Source organism: Anser brachyrhynchus (genome assembly GCF_964034855.1).
Source record: "Anser brachyrhynchus genome assembly, chromosome: 28".
NCBI classification, from domain to species: domain Eukaryota; kingdom Metazoa; phylum Chordata; class Aves; order Anseriformes; family Anatidae; genus Anser; species Anser brachyrhynchus.
Genome location: NC_137721.1, coordinates 3442873 through 3464977, shown reverse-complemented (window position 1 = coordinate 3464977; position 22105 = coordinate 3442873). Strand labels below are relative to the sequence as shown.

At 71.5% G+C, this 22105-nt stretch overlaps 2 protein-coding genes across 9 annotated transcripts; both read right to left on the bottom strand.

Annotated features, from left to right (window-relative positions):
• Positions 1 to 1775: 1775 nt before the first annotated feature.
• Positions 1776 to 17391, bottom strand: ADAM15 (ADAM metallopeptidase domain 15). Of its 8 annotated transcripts, XM_080570346.1 has the most exons (30): positions 17136 to 17391; positions 15985 to 16088; positions 15768 to 15854; positions 15178 to 15254; positions 14716 to 14794; positions 14548 to 14624; positions 14294 to 14474; positions 14155 to 14217; positions 14010 to 14078; positions 13744 to 13913; positions 13568 to 13652; positions 13353 to 13501; positions 13084 to 13261; positions 12838 to 12930; positions 12518 to 12713; positions 12340 to 12448; positions 12120 to 12270; positions 11966 to 12043; positions 11778 to 11892; positions 11533 to 11671; positions 11119 to 11172; positions 10747 to 10852; positions 10140 to 10211; positions 9750 to 9821; positions 9492 to 9613; positions 3822 to 4114; positions 2763 to 2831; positions 2590 to 2649; positions 2250 to 2515; positions 1776 to 2142 (listed from the first exon to the last, which is right to left on the bottom strand). In XM_080570346.1, the coding sequence occupies exons 1-29, from the start codon at positions 17209 to 17211 to the stop codon at positions 2421 to 2423; spliced, it is 3219 nt and encodes a 1072-aa protein (XP_080426472.1). In that variant the 5' UTR covers positions 17212 to 17391; the 3' UTR covers positions 1776 to 2142; positions 2250 to 2420. The 8 variants fall into 8 exon arrangements, with proteins under 8 accessions (XP_080426472.1, XP_080426465.1, XP_080426467.1 ...); XM_080570339.1 differs by lacking the exons at positions 1776 to 2142; positions 2250 to 2515; positions 2590 to 2649; positions 2763 to 2831; positions 3822 to 4114 and adding an exon at positions 8826 to 8987 and having other exon boundaries at positions 17136 to 17388; XM_080570341.1 differs by lacking the exons at positions 1776 to 2142; positions 2250 to 2515; positions 2590 to 2649; ... (1 more) ...; positions 3822 to 4114; positions 10140 to 10211 and adding an exon at positions 8826 to 8987 and having other exon boundaries at positions 17136 to 17388.
• A 781-nt stretch (positions 17392 to 18172) lies between these two features.
• DCST1 (DC-STAMP domain containing 1) lies at positions 18173 to 21704 on the bottom strand. The gene is given in 12 exon segments (XM_080569744.1): positions 18173 to 18552; positions 18554 to 18829; positions 18925 to 19067; positions 19187 to 19303; positions 19450 to 19576; positions 19656 to 19751; positions 19866 to 20028; positions 20160 to 20548; positions 20693 to 20829; positions 20959 to 21136; positions 21211 to 21315; positions 21383 to 21704. Coding segments are annotated over 12 exon segments (2313 nt in total). The 5' UTR covers positions 21698 to 21704; the 3' UTR covers positions 18173 to 18285.
• Positions 21705 to 22105: the final 401 nt, after the last annotated feature.

Here is a 22105-nt window from a genome sequence, read left to right as displayed (position 1 = left end):
CAGGGGTGCGGGGCACGGGACCCACCGGGGGGTGTCCCCCTGGGGCCACAAGGACCCCCTGGCATCACCCAGGAAAGTCCCAGCGGGCTGGGGTTGGGGTGCTGGGGTGGTGAGATGGGCTTCCCTGGGGGGGGGGCGCAGACCCTGGCATCCCTGCGCAGGGGTCCCTTGGGGCACAGACACCACCAATCCCACACTGGGGTGCTGCAGGGCACAGACCCCCCCCAGAATCCCTGCATGGGATCCCCTGGGACATGGCGCCCCTGCATGGGGGTCCCACAGGGCAGAGTACCCCCAGCATGCCCTCATGGGGGGGGTCTCTTGGGGCATTTCCCTGACCAGCACCCCCATTTTGGGTCCCTTGGGGCATAGGCCCCCCCTTCCAACATCCCCACATAGGGTGCCTTAAGGTACCAATCCTCCAGCAGCCATACGGGGGGGGGTCCTTAGGGCTGAGAAACCCCTGGCATCCCCACACAGGGCATCCTCGGGGCACCCCCCCCACTATCCACACACTGGGGGGGTCTCTTGGGACACACCCCACCCCCAGCACCTCTGCAAGGGGATTCCCAGAGGGCACAGGACCCCCAGCATCCCCACACGGGGGTCCTTCAGCGCATGTCCCCCTCCAGCCACCCCGTCCCCACGGCACGGCCAGGCCCCATTGCCCCACCGAGCCCCGGGGGGGGCGCGGGGGCCCCCCTGGCGCAGGGTGCGGCGGGCGCAGCGGCTCGAGGGAGGGGCGCGGCGGCGGCCGCTGCTTTCGCTCAGCCTCTCGCCCAGCAGTTTCTCTCGAGAAGCCATAAAACCTGTCTGACGTGCCCGGCACCACTGCGGCAGGAGGCCGCAACGCAACGCCTGCGCCGGGAATGGGGGTGGCTGGGCCCGGCTGCCCCCAAGGCACCCCCCCCCCTCCCCAAGGCTGGGGTTCAGCCCCACATCGGGGGCTGCACCCATGGGGCGGGGGGCCAGGAGCTGCATCCCGATGCCTCCCCGAGCGCCGCTTGCCCGGCAGACAAAGCAGGATGCTGCTGGTCCGGTGCTGGGCCCCGCTGCGCCACGAAATCACCCATGGGTGCCCCGGTGGAGAAGGGTGGCACCCCCAGAGCCGGGTGGGGAGGGCTCCACGGGTCTGGCTGTGTGAAGGGGCTGCTGCAGGGCTCTGCAGCCGCACGCAGCCCCCCGCCTCGCACGGCAGAGCCTAATTGCCTCATTTAAGCGCAGGGCGAGGAGGGGGGGGGGGGGCCCTCTTAACGCCGGGTAGAGCTGTGCCGCGAGGAGGGCGCCGGCTCCCGGGGATAAATCCATTTCATGGGCTTTTTGCAGGGCATACGTGAGCGCTGCTCCTGCCTGGGCGCCGCAGGGAGCGGATGGCAGGAGCGTGCCGGCCCCCCAGGTGCTGCCGCAGGGCTGGGGGGCGCAGGGTGGGTACGGACAGGCCAAGGAGCTGCGTCTGAGCCCAGCTAAGGGCAGGGATCAGGACCAGCGCGCTCGGCCTGGGGCTGCGGGTGAGCGACCCCCGCTCTGCCACCCCCTCGCCCCTGCCCCTCTGCAGGTGCCGGCGCCGGGCCCTGCCACCAGGCACTAATTGCAGGCGGCTGATCTGTAATTAAAGCTCTCCCTGTCACATGAGCTGACGTCTCAATATCAATCGCTGCAATTAAACCCCCCCCCAGCCTGAAAGGTTGCAGCGAGGGCTGCGAGATGGACACCCCAGCATCCCGCGGGGACAGGGACCGCGCTTGGGACGGGGGCGCAGAGCCCGAGGGCATGGCGGTCTTGCAAATACTGTATTACTCGGCTCAGTCACTACCAGGGGTTAAAACCAAGCCGCACGGACTGGAACCGCACGGAGGAGGAGGGCGTCTTCGCAGAAGACAGATCGGTGTCCTCGCTGGAGGACAAGGCGAGCGGAGGGGCCGGGCGCCTGCCTCCATCCAGCGCCCGGAGGAGCTGTCGCCCTGCTCCAGGGCTTGGGGGTCCCCGGCCCCCCGCAGCAGGGGGTCCATGGGGGAAGGCACAAGATGAGGAGACGGCCCTGGGGCAGAGCAGGTGTCCAAGGAGCTGCAGGGAGCCCACAGCGCCGGGGCAGGGTGGCTGTCGGGGCCGGCGTGCGGGGATGCTGGCAGGGAAGCAAGGCCCCTAGGAAGGAGAAAGCGCCATCAGGAGACGCTGCGGCACGGCCGAGGGGCAAAGCTCCAGGGGCTGCAGAGCTGCCTGGCCCGGGGAGACCCCCGGGACCCCCTCACCTTCCAGCCGGGAGCCCCTGGCCCCCAGCTCAGCTCGGCAGGGGGTTGGCAGGAGAGTCGTGGCCCAGGGCTGCCCCACGGGCTCGGTGGGACAGTGGCAGGAGAAAAACGTTTGCAAGCGGCCAGCGTGGCGGAGGAGCCCGTGTCCCCGCCGCGGGCAGCGCCGCGGGGTCAGATCCAGAGCAGGGCGAGGAGCGTAAGAGCCAGGCACTGGGCACGGCGCTGCTGCAGGGCCGGGGCCGCGGTGTCCCGGGGCGTCCCCGCGTCTGCAAGGGCAGGAGCAGAGGTCAGCGCGAGGCGGCCCGGGGGGGCCCCCATCCCAACCCCACCTCGTACTCACCCTCGGGGGCCCCTCGCCCGCGGGGCTGGGAGTTGGGAACCTCCGTCACCGGCTCCGGTGCTGGAACAAACCCAGAAGGCGTCAGAGAGCCGGCGTCCCCCCGGCACCAGCGCGCGCCTCCCCGAGCCCCAGTGCAAACCGGTGCCCCCCAGCAGCCCCCCCCGAGGACTCACTGGTGGCTCTGCAGCAGACGGAGACGCGCAGCTTCAGGCAGCGCCCGGCGCTCTCGGGGCTGGGCACGGCTGGGCAGAGGGGACACAGCAGCTGCCGCGGGCACCGGCACCGGCACCGGCACCGGCACCGGCACCGGCACCGGCACCGCCGCCCTGGACGGGAGCCCCGGGGCTCCCCGACGGGCCGGGCCGGGCCAGAGCCGGGCCTGGCGCGCCCCCTCCCGGCCGAATGTGGGGCGTGAATCCCCCCCCCACCAGACCCCCCCCCCCGCACAGCCCCGCTTCTCCGTGCGCCTCGCCCCCGGGGGCACCCAGATGCCCCCCACACCCCTCCTGAACCTCTGGCTGCATCCAAAGTCATCGTGCACCCCCCCCCGGGGGGCACCCAGACCTCCCCCCCCCCCCGTGCCCTGATCCCTCATGCAGCCAGAGCTCTAGGTACAGCTGGAGCCCCCCCCAACCCCGCTTGCACGCACAGCCCCAGATGCAATCACTGCACCCTCCCGTGTGCCCCAATCCTGATCACATCCAGACCCCTGGGCGCATTCAGACAACGCCCCCCCCCCCAATTCTCCTCAACCCTGATTGCATCCTGCCCCTCCGCGTGCTCCAACCCCGGTTCCATGCAGACCACTGCTACACCCCAACCTGCCCACGTGCCCCAATCCTGGTTGCACGGGTGCAGCCAGACCCCCAGTGCGACCCGACCCATTGCAGCCAGACTCCCAGTGCACCCCGACCCATGGCACCCAGACCCCCAGTGCACCCCGACCCATGGCACCCAGACCCCCAGTGCACTCCGACCCATTGCACCCACACCTCCATTGCGCCACAACCCCAATTGCACCCAGACCCCAGGCACAGCTGGTACCCCCCAGGCACCCCAGCCCTGGGGGCAGCCAGACCGCCAGTGCACCCCAAGCCCGGCTGCACCCCGACCCCTGCTGCACCCCGCTACAACCACATGCAGCCCCCCAGCGCACGCCAGCCCCCACGCACCCCGACCTGGGTGCACCCAGAGCCCCGGGGGTGCCCCAGGCCCCCAGCACGGGCACTCACAGATGTAGTAGTAGGTCTCCCCCGGCTGGAACTCAAAGCCGAGCGAGAAGGGGGTGAAGCGCTGGATCTTCTCCGAGAAGCGGACGGGCCCGAAGGGCGCCTGGGGCTGGTTGCACTCCCAGCGTTTGAAGGCCCCGGGGGTCTCGTAGCAGCCGCGGTAGCCCTCCCGGTCCACCATGAAGAGCGTGAACGTCTCTGCCCGGCCGGCGGGCACAGCCCCCTCGTAGTGCGGGCAGTAGATGTCCAGGTAGTCATTGATGGACACCTGGATGGAGTAGTCGTCCCGCAGGAACCTGCCAGGCAGGGAGGAGCTGGGGAGCGGGCGCCGGGGGTCCAGGAGAGACGCCCCCCACCCCATGCTGCTCTGCTCGGCCCCTTCCTCACCCCGGCAGAGCGGGTGGCCAGGCTTTTGTTGAAACAGCTACCGGGCACCCGGCCTCTCCAAACAAACAGGCATCAGCTCCGATTAGCTGCAGCCCGATGGAGCTGAATGGGCTCAGCGGCTGCAGCTGGGGGGCCGGGGCTGGCCTGCAGGAGCCCGGCCACGCGGGCCGGGGCCAGGGGCCGGGGCACAAAGCCCCTCGCCCCAGGCAGCAGCCTCACAGCCCCCAGCGCTGATCGGCGGTGACACCCCGACGGGGGGTGGCCCCGAGCGCTGCCGGCCTTGCAATGGGGCAGCTGCTGGGGTTGGCGGGGGGGCTCGGGCCCCAAAGAGGGGCTCCCCCAGCTGTGCAAACCCAGCCCGGGGACGGGCAGGGGAGGGGGCACAGCCCAGGTACCTGCGCAGGCAGGCACGCACCGACGCGGCATGAGCTCACGCCTGTGCAAACAGCTTGTGCAGCCAGGCCGGGGTGGAGCAGACACCTCTGCAGACACACACGTGTGCACACACATGCAGACATGCACACACGTGTGCACATGCTCGGTCCTGCCAGCCCGGGGCGGGAGGTGCAGCAGGAGTCCCTCTCCCCCATCCCCACCCCAGTAGGGTGGCAGCCCCCACCCTGCGCCCACGTCTCCCAGTCGGCCGGATCCTGCTGCAGCAGGGGCAAGCACTGGGCTGGGTGTCGAGCTGGCAGCAGGCAGAGCCCTGGCCGTGCTGGCAGAGCCGCGGTGGGACGGGGAACTCCCGAGGCTCAGCACCCTGGCTGCTCGCAGCGATGGGGACAAGGGTGGGGACGTGGAGCCAGCACCTGGGACTGGGTGCTCCCCTGCACCCTTTACCAGCCTGATGGGGCGGGATGGATGTGGGGACCAGCACAGCCCAGGGCTCCCATCGCCCACTTGCTGCAGCCAACCCAGCCGTGCTGCCCCATCTCTGGGGCTACTTCTGGCCCAGCAGGGCCAGCGGGGAGCCCCCCCGGCCAGCAGCGGCCCCCTTCTCCTGCCCCCATGCCCAGCCGGAGCAGTGTTTACACCAGGCGCAGATTTTTGGCAGCTGTGGCAGAGACCGGCGCATTAATCACCGGGCCGGCAGCGCTGTCGGGGCTGGGAGGCTCAGGCCTCTGTGAGCCCCCCCCAAGCCGGGGGCTCTTCGAGGACAGGACCAGGCGTGGGCTCCCAGCTGACTCAGAGCATCAGCCAGGCTGCTCCTGCTGGGCTACGCTGGCCGGGACGAGCCCAGGCAGGGCTGAGGGCTCCCGGGGGCCAGGGCCCACACCCTGACCCTGCAGATGGGTGCTCAGCACCCCAGCCCCGTGCTGAGCAACCCCCCTTCTCCATCACAGGGCGCCTGTGGGCTTTGGGTCCCGCCTCCTGCATCCACGGCTCCCCACACCCGAGGTGGTGCCCCCAGCCCCGCTCGGGTGTGCGCCCACCTGCCCCAGCCTGGCTCCACAGGCACGAGCCCCCCACGGGGGAGCAAGGCTCCAGGGCCCCCAGCACAGCGCTCCGACCCTGCGCCCTGCACTCCCCCCTCCTCCAGTGCCCAGAGCAGCCCCGAGCCTGCAAATGCCTAAAATGGAGGAGGCCGGGAGGGAGGGATGGGTTTGAGGCGAGTGCGGGGCTGGACCCCAGCCCAGGGATGATGGCAGAGACGCGGGCGGCACCCCCAGCCAGGGGGGGAATGCTGGGCTCGGTGCCCACCAGCACGATGCCCAGAGCGGGTGACCAGTTTGGTGCCACCCGAGGATGCCCCCCCAAGGGTGGGGGGCTTGGTGCTGCCCAGGGGCGGCTGGCAGGCTGGGGACACCCAGGGCTCGCTGCCACCAGGGGCTCGGTGCCAGCAAAGGATGCCCAATGCCATCGGGGGCACGGTGCCACCCAGGGGTGCCCACCAGCTCCCTTTCACCTGGGGGTGCCCACTGGCTTGGTACCACCCGGGGCTCGGTGTCAGCCGGTGGTGCCCAAAGGCTTGCTGTCACCTGGGAGTGCCCGGTGCCACCGGAGGTGCCCGATGGCTTGGTGCCACCTGGGTCTTGGTGCCACCGGAGGTGCCTGATGGCTCAGTGCCGCCTGGGGCTTGGTGGCACCCCCAGGTGCCCGATGGCTCGGTGGCACCCGGGGCTCGGTGGCACCCGGGGCTCGGTGGCACCCCGAGGTGCCCCGTGGCTCAGTGCCGCCCGAAGGACTCAGCGGCTCGGTGCCAGCCGGGGCTCGGCGCCCACCGGGGATGCCCGGTGGCTCGGTGCCCGCCGGCTCCGCCTCGCCCTGGGGTCCCGCCGCCCCGGTACCGCGACCCTCCCGTCGGCGCGGCCCCGGCTTCGCACGGCGGCGGGGCCGCCCCGTGCCCAGGTGCCGAGCACCGGCCGCGCCGCGCGGGCTCGGGGCCGGCGCCGCTCCCGGTGCCGCTCCCGGTGCCGCTCCCGGTGCCTCGCCCGGGCTCGGCCGCGCCGCCCGGCGCACACAAAGGCGGGCGGCCCGGGCCGCCCCGGTGCGGCGGCGCTACCTGGGGTTGCTCCCGTTCCAGTGGACGCCGTGTCGGAGGCCGCGCACCGGCGGCGGCGGTGCCCAGAGCAGCGGCGCCCAGAGCAGGAGCCCGAGCAGCGGCGCGGGGCGCATGGCTCCGCCGGCGGCGGGCGGGGGGCGGCGGCGGCGGCGGCGGCCGGGGGCGGGGGCCGGGGGCGGCCCGGCCCGGCCCGGCCCGGCCCGGCCAGGCCCGCCCCGCCCCGCCAACTTCGGGCCAATCCGCGCTGCGCCGCCGCCCGGCAACTTCCCCGAGTGCCATTAACCCTTTGGAGAGGGGGGGCGGCACCGGCACCCCCGCCACCGGCACGGCATCCCCGGAACCGATCCGGACTGGGACCGCCGCCCCCGGCATCCCCGGTATTGATCGGGACTGGAACCACCGCAGCCGGCACCGGCCTGGCATCCCCGGTACCGACTGGGGCTGGGACCGCCACCCCTGGCATCCCCGGTACTGATCGGGACTGGGACTGCCATCCGTGGCATCCCCGGTACCGACTGGGGCTGGGACCGCCACCCCTGGCATCCCCGGTACCGATCGGGACTGGGACCACCGCCCCCAGGACGGGCTCGGCATCCCCAGTACTGACTGGCACCGGCCCAGCATCCCCGGTACCGACTGGGACTGCTGCCCCCAGCACTGGCCCGGCTTCCCTGGTACTGACAAGGACTGGGACCACCGCCCCCAGCATCCTCAGTACTGGTCAGGACTGGGACCTCCACCCTAGCACCGGCCTGGCATCCCTGGTACTGACCTGGCATCCCCACGCCCCTCACAGCCCTGATGGACTCTCCCAGTTCTCCCAGTACTGACTGCACCGAGACCAGCGCTGACCAGAAGGGCCCAGAACCGGTCCCCACCCAGCACCGGTACCAGTGGCCTGGGGCACCCTGGCTGCAGCCAAGTGCAGTGGGAGCCGGGGGCCACCAGCACCCGGTGCTGCTCGCCCAGTGGGGTCCGGTGCTGGTCCTGCACCCGGGGCAGCTCCTGCACACACGTGTGCCTGCACGTGGGCTGCTCTTACACACGTCTGCACATGGGCTGCTCTTACACGTGTGTGCCTGCACATGGGCTGGTCTTGCACATGCATGTGTTCGCACATGGGCTGGCCTTGCACATGTGTGTGTCTGCACGTGGGCTGGTCTTGCACACGTCTGCACATGGGCTGCTCCTGCACACGTGTGTCTGTGCACGTTGCAGCTCCTGCACCCGTGTGCATCCCTGGGCCAGCTCCCGTACGTGGGTTTGCACACGCGGGTCAGCTCCTGCTCACACCTGTGTCTGCGTGCCCAGGGCATCTCGCAGACCCATGGGACGGGTTGGGGTGGCGGGGAGCTCAAAGCCCCCCTGGCTCCTCACACTCCCCCTTTGTGTATGGAAAGGCTGCAGGGGGGCCTCCCCGGAGCCTTCCCCAGGCCGACCCCCCCCAGCTCCCAGCCTGGCCCCGCAGCAGAGGTGCTGCAGCCCCTGAGCAGCCTCGCGGCCTCCTCGGGCCTCACCAGCCCCACGTCCGCCTCGTGCTGGGGACCCAGAGCTGGACGTGGTGCTGCGGGGGGGGGGCTCAGGAGAGCGGGACGCCCCCTCCCTCGGTGGGTGCGGCCGGGTTTTGGGGCTACAGCCCGGGGAGGGGGGGGCCGGGGTGACCCCCTCGAGGTTCAGGGGGCCCCTCCTGCTGCTGCCCCCCGTCCCTCCGCTCCCCCCGGGGGCACAAAGCCGCACCACGGGCCTCAGGGCCGAGTGTCTGGGGGTGCCCCCCCCGACCCCTCCCCCAGTGCAGACCCCCGAGGCCCTCTCCGGGCCCTGCCTGCCCCCCCCCCGCCCCTTCAACCCCCCCACGGCCCCCCAGAAGCGCGGGGGGACCCAGAGGAACACCGACGGCCCCCCCCCGCGCTGCAGCCGTCCCCCGTGAGGCCGCCCCGGTGCCCCCCCCCCCCGCTCCCCCCCCGCCAGGCGGCGCTGGCGGCCCCCGGAGCCCTTTCCGGTAGCGGCGGCGGTTCCGGCGAGCGCCGCGAGTGCTGCCGGGAGCTGTAGTCCCGGCGCCCCCCGGTGCCGTTCCCCGGCCCCCTCCCGGTGCCCCGGCCCCGGAGGCAGCACGGAGGCAGGCTCACGGCCCCTTTATTGGCCCGGCGGCGACAAGCGGGCGGCGCGGCCCCGGGGGGGCGAGGCCCTCCCCCGCGGCCCGGCCCGGCGGCTCCAGCGGCGGTCCCGGCCCCGCTCAGGCCTCCCGGGGGGCGCCCGCGGGCGGCGGCGGCGGCGCCGGCCTGGGGAGGGGAGAGGGGCGCTGAGGGGGGGGCGGCGGCAAGGGGCCCCCCCGAGCACCCCTTGTGCCCCGCTGCGGTCTCCAGCTGCACCTCACCGCCTTCAGTCCCCCACGAAGTCCCTGCAGCCCCCCCCTTATAGCCCCTACAGCCCCCCCATACACACTATAGTCCCTGCAGGCCCCCCCACCGCCCCCTCTACAGACCCCCCCAGAGTCCCTACAGCTCCCCCTACAGCCCCCACACACACTATAGTCCCTGCAGCCCCCCCACTATAACCCCCTACAGCCCCCCCCACTATAGTCCCTACACCCCACCCCGTAACAGCCTGCAGCTCCCCCCCATAGTCCCTACAGCCCCCCAATACTACACGTCCCTGCAGCCCCCCCCGCTACAGTCCCTACCGCCCCCCCACTACTACAGGCCCTACTGCCCCCCCATAACTGCCTGCAGCCCCTCAGTTTGCCCCCCCCCCCCCCAAATAAAAATCCTGCCCCCCCCACTCACCTGGAAGGGATGACGGTGACGTGGGGGTGGCCAGGGGGGGTCTCGCTGCGCGGCAGTGAAGGCCCCGGGGGGTCCGAGGGCAGTGGCCGGCGAGGCGGGGGGGGCTTGGCAGGACCTGGGGGCTGCGGGGGAACGGGGGCGTCAAAGCTCTGGCACAGAGCGACCCCCCCCGGGAGGCTGGGGGGGCCCAACCACCTCCCCTGCCCCAGCGGGAGCAGGGGGCCGCTGTCCTGCCGGGTGCCGCCGTGCTGCCGTTACCTGAGTGCCTGGCGCCACGGGGTCCGCAGGCAGCGGGCGGGTGGGGGGGGGCGGCCTGTCCGAGGGGGGGGCCTGGGCAGAAAGAGCAGGGACGGTGAGCGCAGCCTGGGGAGCAGGGTGGGGGGTAGGGGTGCAGGGCTGAACCTCCCAGGGCAGGGCTCCGAGGTAGGGGCTGGATGGGCGTAAAGGGTGGTGGGGGTGTCAGGGCATAGGGGTGCCAGCCCCTGGGGGCGGTGGGCGCAGGGAGGGGGGCGCAGACCGCCTGGGTGCTGAGCCCAGCCTCTGCCCATGAGGCTGAGCCCCTGAGGTCGTGCACAGACGCATGCAGCAGTGGCAGGAGGGCAGAGAGAAGGGGGGGCCCGGGGACCCCCACCCCAGCCAGGGTGTTACCTGGGAGGCCTTGGTTAGAGGGTCGGGTGGGAGAGGCCGCGCAGGCGGATCGGGCCGGGCCGGGACAGCCGGCTGCAGAAAGAGAGAGGCGGCGGAGGGCAGGCGCGCCATGCAGCCGTGCACGGGGCTCGTGCAAGCCGTGCAGCATGCGGAGACCCCCCCCCACCCCCGAACCAGCAAAGCAGAGACCCCCCCACCCCACCATCAAGCAGGGGGATCCGGGGCTCAGCCCCGCTCCACGGTGGCCACCGCAGCCCCCGGCCAGGCACGGACCCCAGGCCGTGGGACCGTGCACGGGGTCCTTGCCTGCAGCCCCCATGGGCACAGGGCCAGCGTGCCGGGCACAGGGACACCGAGACAGCGGTCCGGGGCTGCGCCAGGCTCAGGGTGTCACGGAGCCGAAGCACGCAGCCCCAGGAGGCTGCGGTCAGCGGGGACGCTCCGAGCTGCTCCCCGCCGGGCATCTCCTCAGCAACAGCCGTACAAAACCCCGGTACCCAAGGCAACCACACTGCAGGCTGGCAGCACAGCCCATAACCACGGCAACGGCAGCCCCTTCCCCAGGGTGACGTCCCCAATCCCCCCCCCGCAGCCCCCCGCCTCTCACCTTGCTGCTGTGCATGACCTGCAGCTCCGTGGCCTGGCGCCACTGCGGGGGCCGGGGGCGCTGCGGGGGGCCCTGCCCGGCCAAGGGGGGCTCCGGCTGCGAGATCCTGCAGGGGAGAGGCAGGATCAGGCCCCGCTCGCTCCTGGCCCTTGGGGGGACCCCGCACGGCAACCAAGCGACACCAACACCAAGCAGAAGCCGAAGAGAAACGAACCCCTCGGCACCAGAGGATGCGACACCCTGCGCCCCCGAGCCCGGGGCCGTCCCCACACCCCAAGGGCACTGCCAGGGGAAGATCGCAGCACCGGACGCCTTGCGAAGCAGGACGGCTCAGGGACAGCCCCCAGGCCCAGGCTCCGGCAGTGACGTTACCCGCTCCAGCCGTCTGGGGCTTCTGGACCCAGGAATCGGACCCGGGTCTCAGCGCTGTGGGGAGAAGAGTCGGGGCTCAGCCCGGGGGGGCCGGGGCTCGCCTGCAGCGCGGTGGAGAGGTGGGGAGGGCAGGGTGGCGGCAGGGTGGCGGCAGGGGGGGAGGAACCGCAGTGACACGGGACGACGAAGTGCGACGGGGTCCGCTACTTGCACTGGGGGGGGGACGCGCACAGACACGGCTCGGTTACCTGCTCACGGACACGCTCATGCAAGCCCACGTGCCCCGCTCCTCCCCACGGCCGCACGCGCGTGCCCACATGCACGCAGGCAGCCCCACGACGCGCAGCCACACGCGCGTGTGTGTGCACGGCCACGGCTGGGCGGCCGCCCCCGGTGCTTACCCCCGGCGCTCACCTGTACTGGCACGACGTCCCCTTGCCCAGCTGGCAGAGGTGCTTGTGCAGCCCGGCGCGGCGCGCGCAGCACAGCCCCAACACCAGCGCCAGCCCCAGCAGCGCGCTCAGCAGCAGGGCGGTGGGCAGGGCGCTCCCCCCTGCCGAGAGCCACACGTCAGTGCCCGGCTGTGCCCCGCGCCGCCTCGGGCCGCACAAAGCCCCATTCTCCTCCCCGCTGCTCCCTCCCCGAGCTCGTGCCCTCACCTCGCTCCAGCGTGGCGGCGGGGCCGCTGTCCTGGCTGCCCCCCGCTCCGGGGCTCTCGCAGGTGGGGGGCGCCCAGCCCGGCTCACAGTGGCAGTGGCCGTGGTTGTTGCACACCTGGGTGGGTGACACCGAGCCTCAGTCCCCAGCTGCTGGCAGCCCCCGCGTCCCCTCCAGGCCCACAGCTCACCCCGTGCCCGTGGCACTTGCTCCGGCACTGCTGGTCGCCCAGCACCGAGACGTCCTGGCACTGGTGCTGGAGGCACACCTGCGGTGGGACACGGCGTCAGGACCCGTGCGCACGGAGAACACCCCCGGCACCCCCCCGCAGCCCTCACGCTCACCTTCCCGGGGCCGCAGGCTGTGCCGGGCAGCACCATGGCTGCATCGCTCACGTCCTCGACCCCGGGCAGCACGGTCCCCCGGCAGGAGCCCTCCGCTCGGCCCCCACGGGCACCGCCACGCCGGCACTGCAGCCTCCCGCAGCCAGCATCCCTGTGGGGACCGAGGGTCAGGGGCACAGACAACAAGGATGGGGACAGTGAAAACGGGGACAGCACTCACTGCTGGGCACAGGCGACGTAGGAGCCATTGGGGAGCTGCCCGCAGTGCCCACGTTCGTCCGCTTTCGCATTCAGAGAGGCCATGCAGGAGCTGGAGACAGGGCTGGCACCTGCGGCAGGAAGAAGTGAGCCCAAGCCCCCCACACCAGGCCGCCGTCCCCGCACCGTCCCCGCCGTACCTGGCCCCAGGAGCTGCTGGCACTGCCCCTCGTAGGTGGCACAGGCGCCGCCGTAGCAGCGCGCCCGCCCCCCAGCGCAGGGCTGCCCGTCCTGCAGGAAGGCGTTGGGTGGGCAGTGCGGCGAGACCCCGTCGCAGAACTCGGGCAGGTCGCACTCCCCCAGAGGCTCCCGGCACAGATGTCCCGCACGGCGCAGCTGCACAGGGGCAAAGTCAGACGGGCAGGGATCCCACTGCGCCCCCGGGGGTGGCACCCCAAGGAAACCAGCCCTGCGGAGGGGCTGGGAGGTGGGTGGTGGTCCCGGACCCCTCCCCTGGCACCTGGCAGTCGTGGCAGCAGGTGTCCCCCGTGGCACACTGCGCTCCGGGCACCAGCTGGCAGGTGCTGCTGTTGCAGCAGGGGTCGGTGCACTCCTGCGGGCACAGGGACTGAGGTGAGCACACGGTGGGACCCCCCCGCTGCCACCCCAGCCCCACAGCGGGGCCGGGACGCACAGCTCCTGGGTACAGATTTAAGCCAGGGCAAGGGCAGCTGGGGCTCAGCTGGTGCCCCCCACAGCCCCGTACCAGACTGAGGCCGCAGTCGCAGCCCTCGCCCGGCTCCAGGAAGTGGTTCCCGCAGCGGGGGCTCTCGGCCAGCCGCTGGGGCTCGGGCACGTTGAAGAGGCACCAGCCCAGCCCCTGCTCCAGGCTGCGCTCCAGGTCCCGCTGGCTGCAGTTGCTGAAGCTCAAGCCGGGTGTGAGCCTACAGGGATGCAGAAGGGACAGTGAGGAGGGCAGGGGGTCACCGGCCACCCTCCCACTCCCCTCCCCGGAGTCCCCCTTGGGGCCCTCACCCCGTGGGCAAGTCCATGATGCAGCCGTGGTCGTGGTAGAGGTTGCTGCACTCACAGAAACGCCCGACGCCGTCGTGGCCCATGCCCAGGCTGTGCCCCAGCTGATGGGCCACAGTGGAGGCGATGACGAGGACGCTGACCGAGTAGTCCTGTGGGACAGGAGGGGCTCAGGGCGGGGGGGCAGCAGGGGGACAGAGGGACATGGGGGTACTGACCATGCTGACCCCCCCGGAGCGCGTGGACGAGCACATGGAGGCTTGGACCGACATCCCCACCGCGACGTCGTCAAAGCTGGAGCCCCTGGGGAGAGAGCAGGAGCCTCAGCAGGGCTGACACCGCCTGCGTGCCCTGCCCCTGTCCCCGTCCCCTTGTCCCCGTCCCCATCACTCACGTGAGGAGCTGCGCGTTGTCGTGGGGCAGCCGGGGCAGCAGCTCCTCCTGGCGCCACCGCAGGAACCGCTCCAGCGTGGCCCGGGCACTGCGCCCCACCTCGAACCTGTCGCCCTCGCTCCAGACCTCCACCGCCACCAAGGCCACCCGCACGCCCAGTGGCTGGAAGAACTGGGGTGCGCGCAGGGGGGTCAGGGACCCCCGCGGCAGCAAGGGGATGACACAAGGACAGACGGACGGCGTGGCAGGGTCCCCGCATCGACTCACCGTGTCCACCTGGTTGGCGATTTCCAGGGTCCGGGTGCGGGCACGTTTCAGGTCGGGGTAGTTCTGGTACTGCGGGCGCAGGGAAGGGCATCAGCAGGGGAGGGGGCAGCCCCCGACACAGGGCGCCCACCCGCCCTGCACTCACCGCGGCGTGGTCCAGCACCATCACCAGCTCCACGAACCGCTGCTCCGCCGTCGACCGCTTGCCCTGGGGGACAAAAATGGGTCAGGGCACCAGCGAGGGGACCCCGCTCTGGTGGGGGAGGACCCCAGAGCCACCTTACCCTTTGCAGCCGGGGTGGCTCCGTCTCCACCTCCACCCGGGGAGGCTCCGGGGGGCCCTGCCCACAGGCCCGCGGTGCCAGCCGGACCTCCCGCAGCCGGTACGCGATGTGGCTCCCCGGGGGGCCGCTGGCGTCCGGCTCCAGCCCGTAGCTCCTGTTCTCTGCCACTCGGAAATGGCCACTGCAAAGAGGGGACAAGGTGTCAGCGGCACAGCACGACCCGGGCTCAGGGAACACCGGGGTTGGGGGCTCACCTGAGGCCGGAGCAGGCACAAAGGCTGGCCCAGGAGCTGGGGAAACCCCGCACATTCCCCCTGTAGCAGCAGTGCTCCTGCAGCAGAGTGGGGGTTAAGAGCTGGCCCCGTGCTGGAGGCCCTCTGGGGACAGGGGGGGCTCAGGGACGCAGGGCACTCAGGTCCTACCTGCCTGCTGGCCTCCTGCACCACCCGCGTGCCGTTGGGCAGGTAGTAGAGCAGCGCCCCGGTGCCCAGCACCAGATCCCTGCCAAAGGAGCGTGTCAGCCCCGAGTCAGGGTCCCCCAGCTCGCCCTGCTCCCAGCACACCACCGACAGGGCCCCCGGGGTCTCCCCCCCCATCCTGCTCTGAGTCCATGGACGAAGACAACCCCAGCCCCCCATCCCATGTGGATCACAGATGGGGACGGGGCTCACGGGACCCCCACCCTGCACACACCGTGGAAGTAGATGGGACCCTCACCCACACACGTCACGGATGGGGATGGAGCCCTTGGATCCCTCACCCTGCGCCCTCCTCAGTGGATACAGGACCCCCACCCCACACGAACCACAGATGGAGACAGGGCCCACGGGACCTCCACCCCACTCCTCCCACCCCTGCCCTGCCCCAGCCAGCCCCCACCTCACCAGTTTTGCTCCAGCTCCAGCACCAGCTGCGTTCCCTCCAGCTCCAGCACCACCTGCAGCCGGCTGGGGAACCCCCCCTGCGACAGGCAGCGGTCACAGCGGGACCCCCACCCCAAGGACCCATTCCCATTCATCCCACCCCATTCCTATGTGCCCTCCAAAATGCCTCAGCCCCCAGCTGGGTGCCAGCAGGGCCGGGGACCCGCCTGAGCCTGGCGCGTGCCCACCAGGGAGGGGCGGAAGGGATCCCCCTGCACTCCCTGGCCCCCGCCCTCACGCCGCGCAGGAAGCGTCCCTCCCTCGGCAGCTCATTGTGCGGGGACGGGGGTGTCGGATCGGACAGAGCTGCCGCCACCACCCCCAGCCCCCCCCGGCCGCTCCCCTCGCTTCCTGCCTGGTGCGGCGGCGGAAACGCTGGAGAGACTCCCAACGGCCACGGGGCGGGCTGGGCCCTTCCGCCCCGGCCAGGAGGGGTGCTGGGCGCACGGTGGGTGCCAGGACCCGGTAGGGTCCCTCCCAGCACCGGGAGAGGAAAGGAGTGGGGAGGGGATTTGCTGTTCCCCCACCCCACCGGACCCTTCCCCGCTGACCTCGGGGCTGAGCAGCTGCGCCCAGAGGCTCCAGGTGCTCGGTCTCTTGGGGGATTTGGGGTCGGGGGCACTCGGATGCTGGGTTTCCTGCACCAGGAAGGGTGCAGGGGGATGTGGCGAGGCCACAGGCATCCCCCACCCCGCCGCAGTCCCGCTGTCACAAGCCAGGCAAACACCCACGTGGCACGGGCACCCCAGGGACGCGGCGGGGGCTCACCTGCATCGCCTCCTCCAAGCGGAGCGGCCGGTCACCCCGCAGGACCCGCGGCGTCACGTGCCAGTAGCGTCCCAGCCCTGCACGGTGCTGCTGCCAGCTGTCACCTGCGCAGGGCCCAGAGCCACTGTCACAGCTCGGTCACCCAGCACAGTCCGTCCGTCCCCACACGGCACGGGCAGGAGATTTGGGGTGGGGAAAAGGAGCCAGGGTTCCCAGGCTCACCCCAGCAGCTCCAGGCTTGCCACTGGGTGAAGCCCCTGAGCATCACTGGTCCCAAGGGACCAGGGCACCAAGCCCTGGAGGTGCCGGGACGTGGCACCTGCAGCCGGGACGTGGCACATGGGGGCACGAGGGAGCTTGCGGCCCCGCGTTGCAGCACGCCCTGGGCCGGGTGGGATGGGTTTCCTGGGGTCTCCTGCCAGCTCTTACGTCAGCCGCCAGCACCGAGCCGCCCCGTACAACCCGCTCGGGGACCGGGGAGGCCTGGCCCCAGCTGACTCAGTGTCCCTCGCCCCTGCAGCTCCCCACGACGCTTCCCCACCCTCCGAGAGGGCTCCGGGCACGGCCTGGGGCCGGAGCAGCTGGGGCCACGGCAGGACACCTGCACGCCCCCATCCCCACCGCCCCGACACCCCGGGCGAGGGCTGGACCCCTCCGCGCCCGGGCCGTGGCGTTGTCCCCAAAATCCCCCGAGATTGCGACAGCCACCCCCGTGTCCCGGTCCCACGGGAGCCTTTCCCTTTCGCCACGGCCCCCCTTGCCCCCGGGGGCTGGCGGTCCCCCAGCGATGCCGAGCGCCCACTGGCACCGAGCGGAGGCTTCGGGGAGCCCCCCCGGGAGGGCTGGCGGGGAAGGGACAGACGGACGGCGGGACAGACGGACGGCCCGGCCCCGGCCGGGGCCACACGGCCGAGGAGGTGACGCGGCAGCCGGTCCCGACCGGGACGAGCCCCCCCCACCCCCGGCCCGGACAACGCCGAGCCCCCCGCGTATGGCAGCTCCCGGGTAGCGGGGGGAGGAGGAGGAGGAGGAAGATGAGGAGAAGGAGGAGGAAGATGACGATGACGATGAGGAGGAGGAGGAGGCAGAGAGCCCGGTGCCCGCCTCCGGACCCCGCCGCGCCCGGTCCCCGGTTCCCGGTCCCCGCTCACCTGCGCCTCGCCCGCGCGCCCCGGGAGCGGCGGCGAGCAGCAGCAGCCCCAGGGCGAGGAGCAGCGCCCGTGCCATCGCCCTCCCGGCACCGGGGCCCGTCCCGGAGCCGGCGCGGGCTGCCGCGGCCCCGGGCTGGCGGCTCCCGAGCTGAGCCGGCGCGGCCGCCCCCGCCGGTGCTCCCGGTGCGCATTGCACCGCCACCGCCTCCGCCGGCAGCGGCCCGGCCCGGCCCGGCCCGGGAGGAGGAACTTCCTGCCCGCCGCCGCCCGGCTCCGCCCGCCGCCGCCGCTCCGCCGGCGACGCCCGGCCCCGGCCGGTGCCTGGGGGGCAGCGGCGGCTCCGCCTCGGCTCGCGGCTCCGGGGCTCCGCGCAGCGGCGGCAGCGGGCGCGCCGGGGAGCCCGGTGTCGCTGCCCGGCGTTCCGGAGAGCCCCCCCGCTTTCGGTGCTGGTGCACAGCAGGGTCCCCGCCTGCAGCATCCCGTGGGCTGGGACCCCCAGCTTCACCGCCCCGTGCGCTGGGGACCCCCACCTTCATCACCCCGTACAGCCGAAGCCCCCACCTTCGTCACCTCACACATTGTGGACCCCCACCTTCATCAGCCCGTGCAGCTGAAGCCCCCACCTTCATCACCCTGTACACTGGCGTCCCTCAGCTTCATCACCCCATACACTGGAGACCCCCGCCTTCATCACCTCACACACCGTGGACCCCCATTTTCACCGTCCCATACACAGGAGTCCCCTGCCTTCATCACCCCATACACTGGAGACCCTCAACTTCAATACCCCATACACTGGAGACCCCCACCTTCATCACCCTGTACACTGGAGACCCTCAGCTTCATCACCCCATACACTGGAGACCCCCACCTTTATCACCCTGTACACTGGAGACCCTCAGCTTCATCACCCCATACACTGGAGACCCCCACCCTTTACCACCCCGTGCACTGTGGACTCCTGACCGCACCGTCCCATACTCCAGAGCCCCCCACCTTTGTCACCCTGCGCAGCAGAGACCCCGACTTTCACCACCCCCTGCACCACGGCCCCCCACCCTCAGAGCACGTCACCCCACAGACCCCCACCTCACCACTCGCCTCGGGGTGGGGGGAACGCACAGCATTTATTGCAGGGTGCCGGGTGCCCTCAGGCCGCGTACCCCTCCTGCTCCTCGCTGCTGTCCTCGGAGAGGCCGTGGTCCCCGGGGGTGCAGGCGGGGCACACACGGCCCACGTCCCTCCAGCAGGGCCTGCAGTACAAGGCGCCGCAGGCAGGCGAGGGGCAGGCCTGGTGGTCCCGGGGGGACTTGGGCTCCCCGCACACCGTGCACGGCCAGCGCACCCAGCGGCGTAGTCGCGGCCAGCGCCGGCAGCACCACTCCAGCAGGGACGTCCCCTGCAGCAGGGACGGGGACACGTGGGGCTCCAGCTGCCCCGTGGGGAGGACTGGCCACCCCATGGGGCAAATAGGATGGACCTGGGGAGCGGGGGACACCCTGGGCTGCCCATCCTGGCGTAGGCAGGGGGGGCCCGGCTCCCTGGTGCGGTGCCAGCCCCGCGTCCCCGTCCCCACTCACCAGGGCTGGGTAGCGGCGTGCCCGCCGGGCGATGCGCTTCCTCTGCAGGCGGACGAAGCACTGCCGCTGCCGGAGCAGCTTGTTGTAGAGGTAGAGCACGCGGCTCTTCTCCCGCTGCGCCGGGCACAAGTTGTGAGCCCTCCCCAAAAAAATGGAGTCCCTGGGGATGAGCAGGGCCCGGGGTTCTGGGGTCGGGTGCCACCGCTCACCTTGGGGAAGTAGAAGGCGGCAATGGCGCGGCGCAGGCGGTACATGTAGACCTGGAGCAGGCAGAGCAGCACCAGCACGGCCAGGGGCAGGCAGCTGTCCACGTACTGCTGCCGCGTCATGCCCCGGGGCTGTGGCAGGCAGGCTGGGGACGAGGCGGTGGCGCTGAGCAGCTCTCGTGGGCAGGAGCAGCCAGGCCAGGGAGCCAAGGGGGGCTCCCATCCCCGCCCCATCCCCAGAGACAAATCCCCAGGGGGCCCTCACCGAAGTTGGACGTCTCCAGCTCCGTGTCGGAGGAGGTGTTCAGGGACCCGATGGTGCTCCGCAGGAGCCGAGCCATCAGGGACGTGCCCGTCACGTGCACGGACAAGTGGTGGCTGCCTGCAGGGGAACAGGGGCACGTGGGGGCTGCACGGCAGGGCTGGGGGCTGGGGAGGCAGGCAGAGGGTGGGGGGGGCGGTGCAGGTTTTGTCATGGGGCTGTGGGGCTGGGAGCTGCCCCCGGGGCGCTGTGGGGCCGGGCCTCACTGCGGAAGGAGTACTGCACGAAGGAGTGCTGGTGGATGATGCTCAGCATGGTGTAGAGCGTGTGGTCCAGGCCCCAGGCGAGGAGCAGCAGGAGCAGGGGCGGGATGCACTCCAGCAGCTCCAGCACCTGCGGGGAGAGGGGTCCTCCACGACCTGCCCCCAGCCTCCCAACCCCACTCCCCAACCCCCCCCCCCCAGCCCCTCACCACGTTCTGCAGCTCGCGGGGCTGCATGGCCAGGCGGCACGGAAAGATCACGGCGGGGATCTCTGCCCGGCGCAGCGGCAGCAGCGTCCGCTTGTTCTGGGAGAGGGGAGAGCAGGGGGGCTCAGTACAGCCCTGGGGGGGCGTGGCAGGACCAGGGGGTGGCAGGGACCCCTGGGTGGGGGGGACCCCCTGCCCCATCTCCCTCCTCACCTGCTTTTTGCGGCGGGCGTCGATCTGGCGGAAATAGGTGGTGATGTAGAGGTTGTCAAAGCAGATGTCCTGGCAGTACTTCTTGGTGTAAGAGAACGCCCTGGGACGAGAGGGGGTCCCAAAGGAGGCAGGGGACAGCTGAACCCCCCCCCCCCAGCACCTTCTTTGTGTTCACAACCCACCGTACCTGTCCTTAAAGGAGGTTCCCATCCCTCCGTGCCCTGCGGCTAGCATGGCCAGAGCCCTCCCAGCCCCCCCAGCCCCAGGGCTCAGCCAGCCCAGCCCACAGCTCACGAGATGAAGATGAGGAGGAAGGTGAAGGAGAGCAGCAGGCGGAAGAAGGAGACGGCCTGGCCCAGGCGGGCGCTGTGCTGCCGGATCTGCGAGGTCACCTCCTCCACGATCTGCTCCCCGGACACGTTGATGCCCACCAGCATCTCGTGGTGCTCCTCCTGCGGCGGGGCGGGGGGGGGGGCGTGGGGCCAGGCACGATCCTGCCCCGGCCCCAGCACCGGGTGGATGGGGTGGGTGCCCACCTGGAAGACTACTTTGGCGCTGAAGTGCTGGCTGAGGTTGTTGACGGAGTTGTTCAGCATGTCGTACATCTGCCCAAAGTTGCCCTCGACAGGGATCCTGTCCCAGCACCAGCTGTGCATGACTGGGGGGGCACGGAGGGGACAGCGCTGGCGTCAGCGGGGGATCCCCCAGGCACCTCCCCGGCACGGACTGGGGCTCACGTCCAAGGGGTCTGGCAAAGGGGGCTGAGCTCCCGGAGCATCTCCCCCGTGGGAGGCCGGGGCTGGGCCCCCACATCACCCACCCTTGACGATGTGGCAAAGGAACTTGAACTTCATGGGCAAGCAGAGAAGGTGGCTGATGAGGGGCACGACGATAAGCGCCATGCAAGCCTTGTGCTTCGTGTTGAACCAGTCCCGGCACCGCTGCATGGCCTGGTCCACCACATCTGGGGGGCAGATGTGGGGGGCTCAGCTCAGAGCACAGCTCCCCTGCGCCCCGCCCCTCGCTCGCTTGCAGCCGTGAACCATCCAGGGCTTGTGGGGATGAGCACCGGGCTCCGCTGTGCCCCACTCACACGTGCAGCGCAGTTTGGTTTTCATTTCGTACAGCTTCTGGGTGCTGAGCGTGGCCTGGGAGTCCGTGCGCCCGCCCTGCGTCAGGTCGTACCCCTCCTCGCTGGCCACCTCCTCGTTGAGCCCCACGAAGGCGCGCGAGATGTTCTGCGTCTCGGCGTTCAGCCTCTGCCCACTCCGCTGCAGGATGGGGGGAGTGGCTCGGCCCCGTGCCCCCTGGCCCCCTCCCACCGCCCGCCGCCCCGCAGCCTCACCACCATGTCCTCCATCACCATGCGCAGCGGGACCGTGGACACCCGCCAGAGGTGGCGGCTGTGGTTGACCTGCAGCTCCGTCACGCAGCCCACCGCGCGGATCACCTCGTCCAGGTTGTGCCACACGTTGGCCACGGGCCCTGGCGCAGGCAGGGCTGGCTCAGACACCAACCCCCTCCCAAACCCGGGGACCCCGCGAGGGCAGGGGTTGGGGGTCCCTACCATTGTAGATAGCAGCGAGGACGAAGGAGAGGACGAAGACCCGTCCCTCCTTGCCCAGGAACTTGGGGACCACCAGCAGGCTGGCGCAGCGGACGTGCGGGGACGTGGCCCAGCCCAGCGCAGTCACCCCTGCGGGGAGCAGAGAGCTGTCCTCACGGCCCCACGGGGGACCAACGGCTCCCGTTGCCCCGTGCCTCCCCCCGGCTCCATCCTCACCTGCCAGCCCGCATGTCAGCTGCACCTTGCGCGTCTCCGTGAGGTTCATGGGGACAATGAGGAGCTGGCAGAGCCCTGAAACACCCGCACAGTGCCCTGAGTCCCCGGTGCCAACAGCCCCTCTGTGCCCTGCACCGGGACATGCTCACCAAGGCCGAGGAGGCTCCCGATGCTGGCGCCAAGGAAGAACTTGGTGCCGCGGTGCTGGTCTGGCCGGCTCCAGAGGAACTGGCTGCACGAGGTGGGCAGCAGCGTGACCACTGCTCGCTTCAGGGCTGGGTGGGGAGGGAAGCATCAGCCCTGTCCTCGCCCATGTCCTGTGGGGCCAGGAGCCGGGCAGGAGAGGCCCTCACTTGTGTTGGGTGGCTTCTGCCTCCTGTGTGCCTCTGTGCCAGCCATGCTCTCCAGCTCTGTGGCTCGGTGCTCGTCCCAGTGATGGGCGGGTGCTCCCATGGAA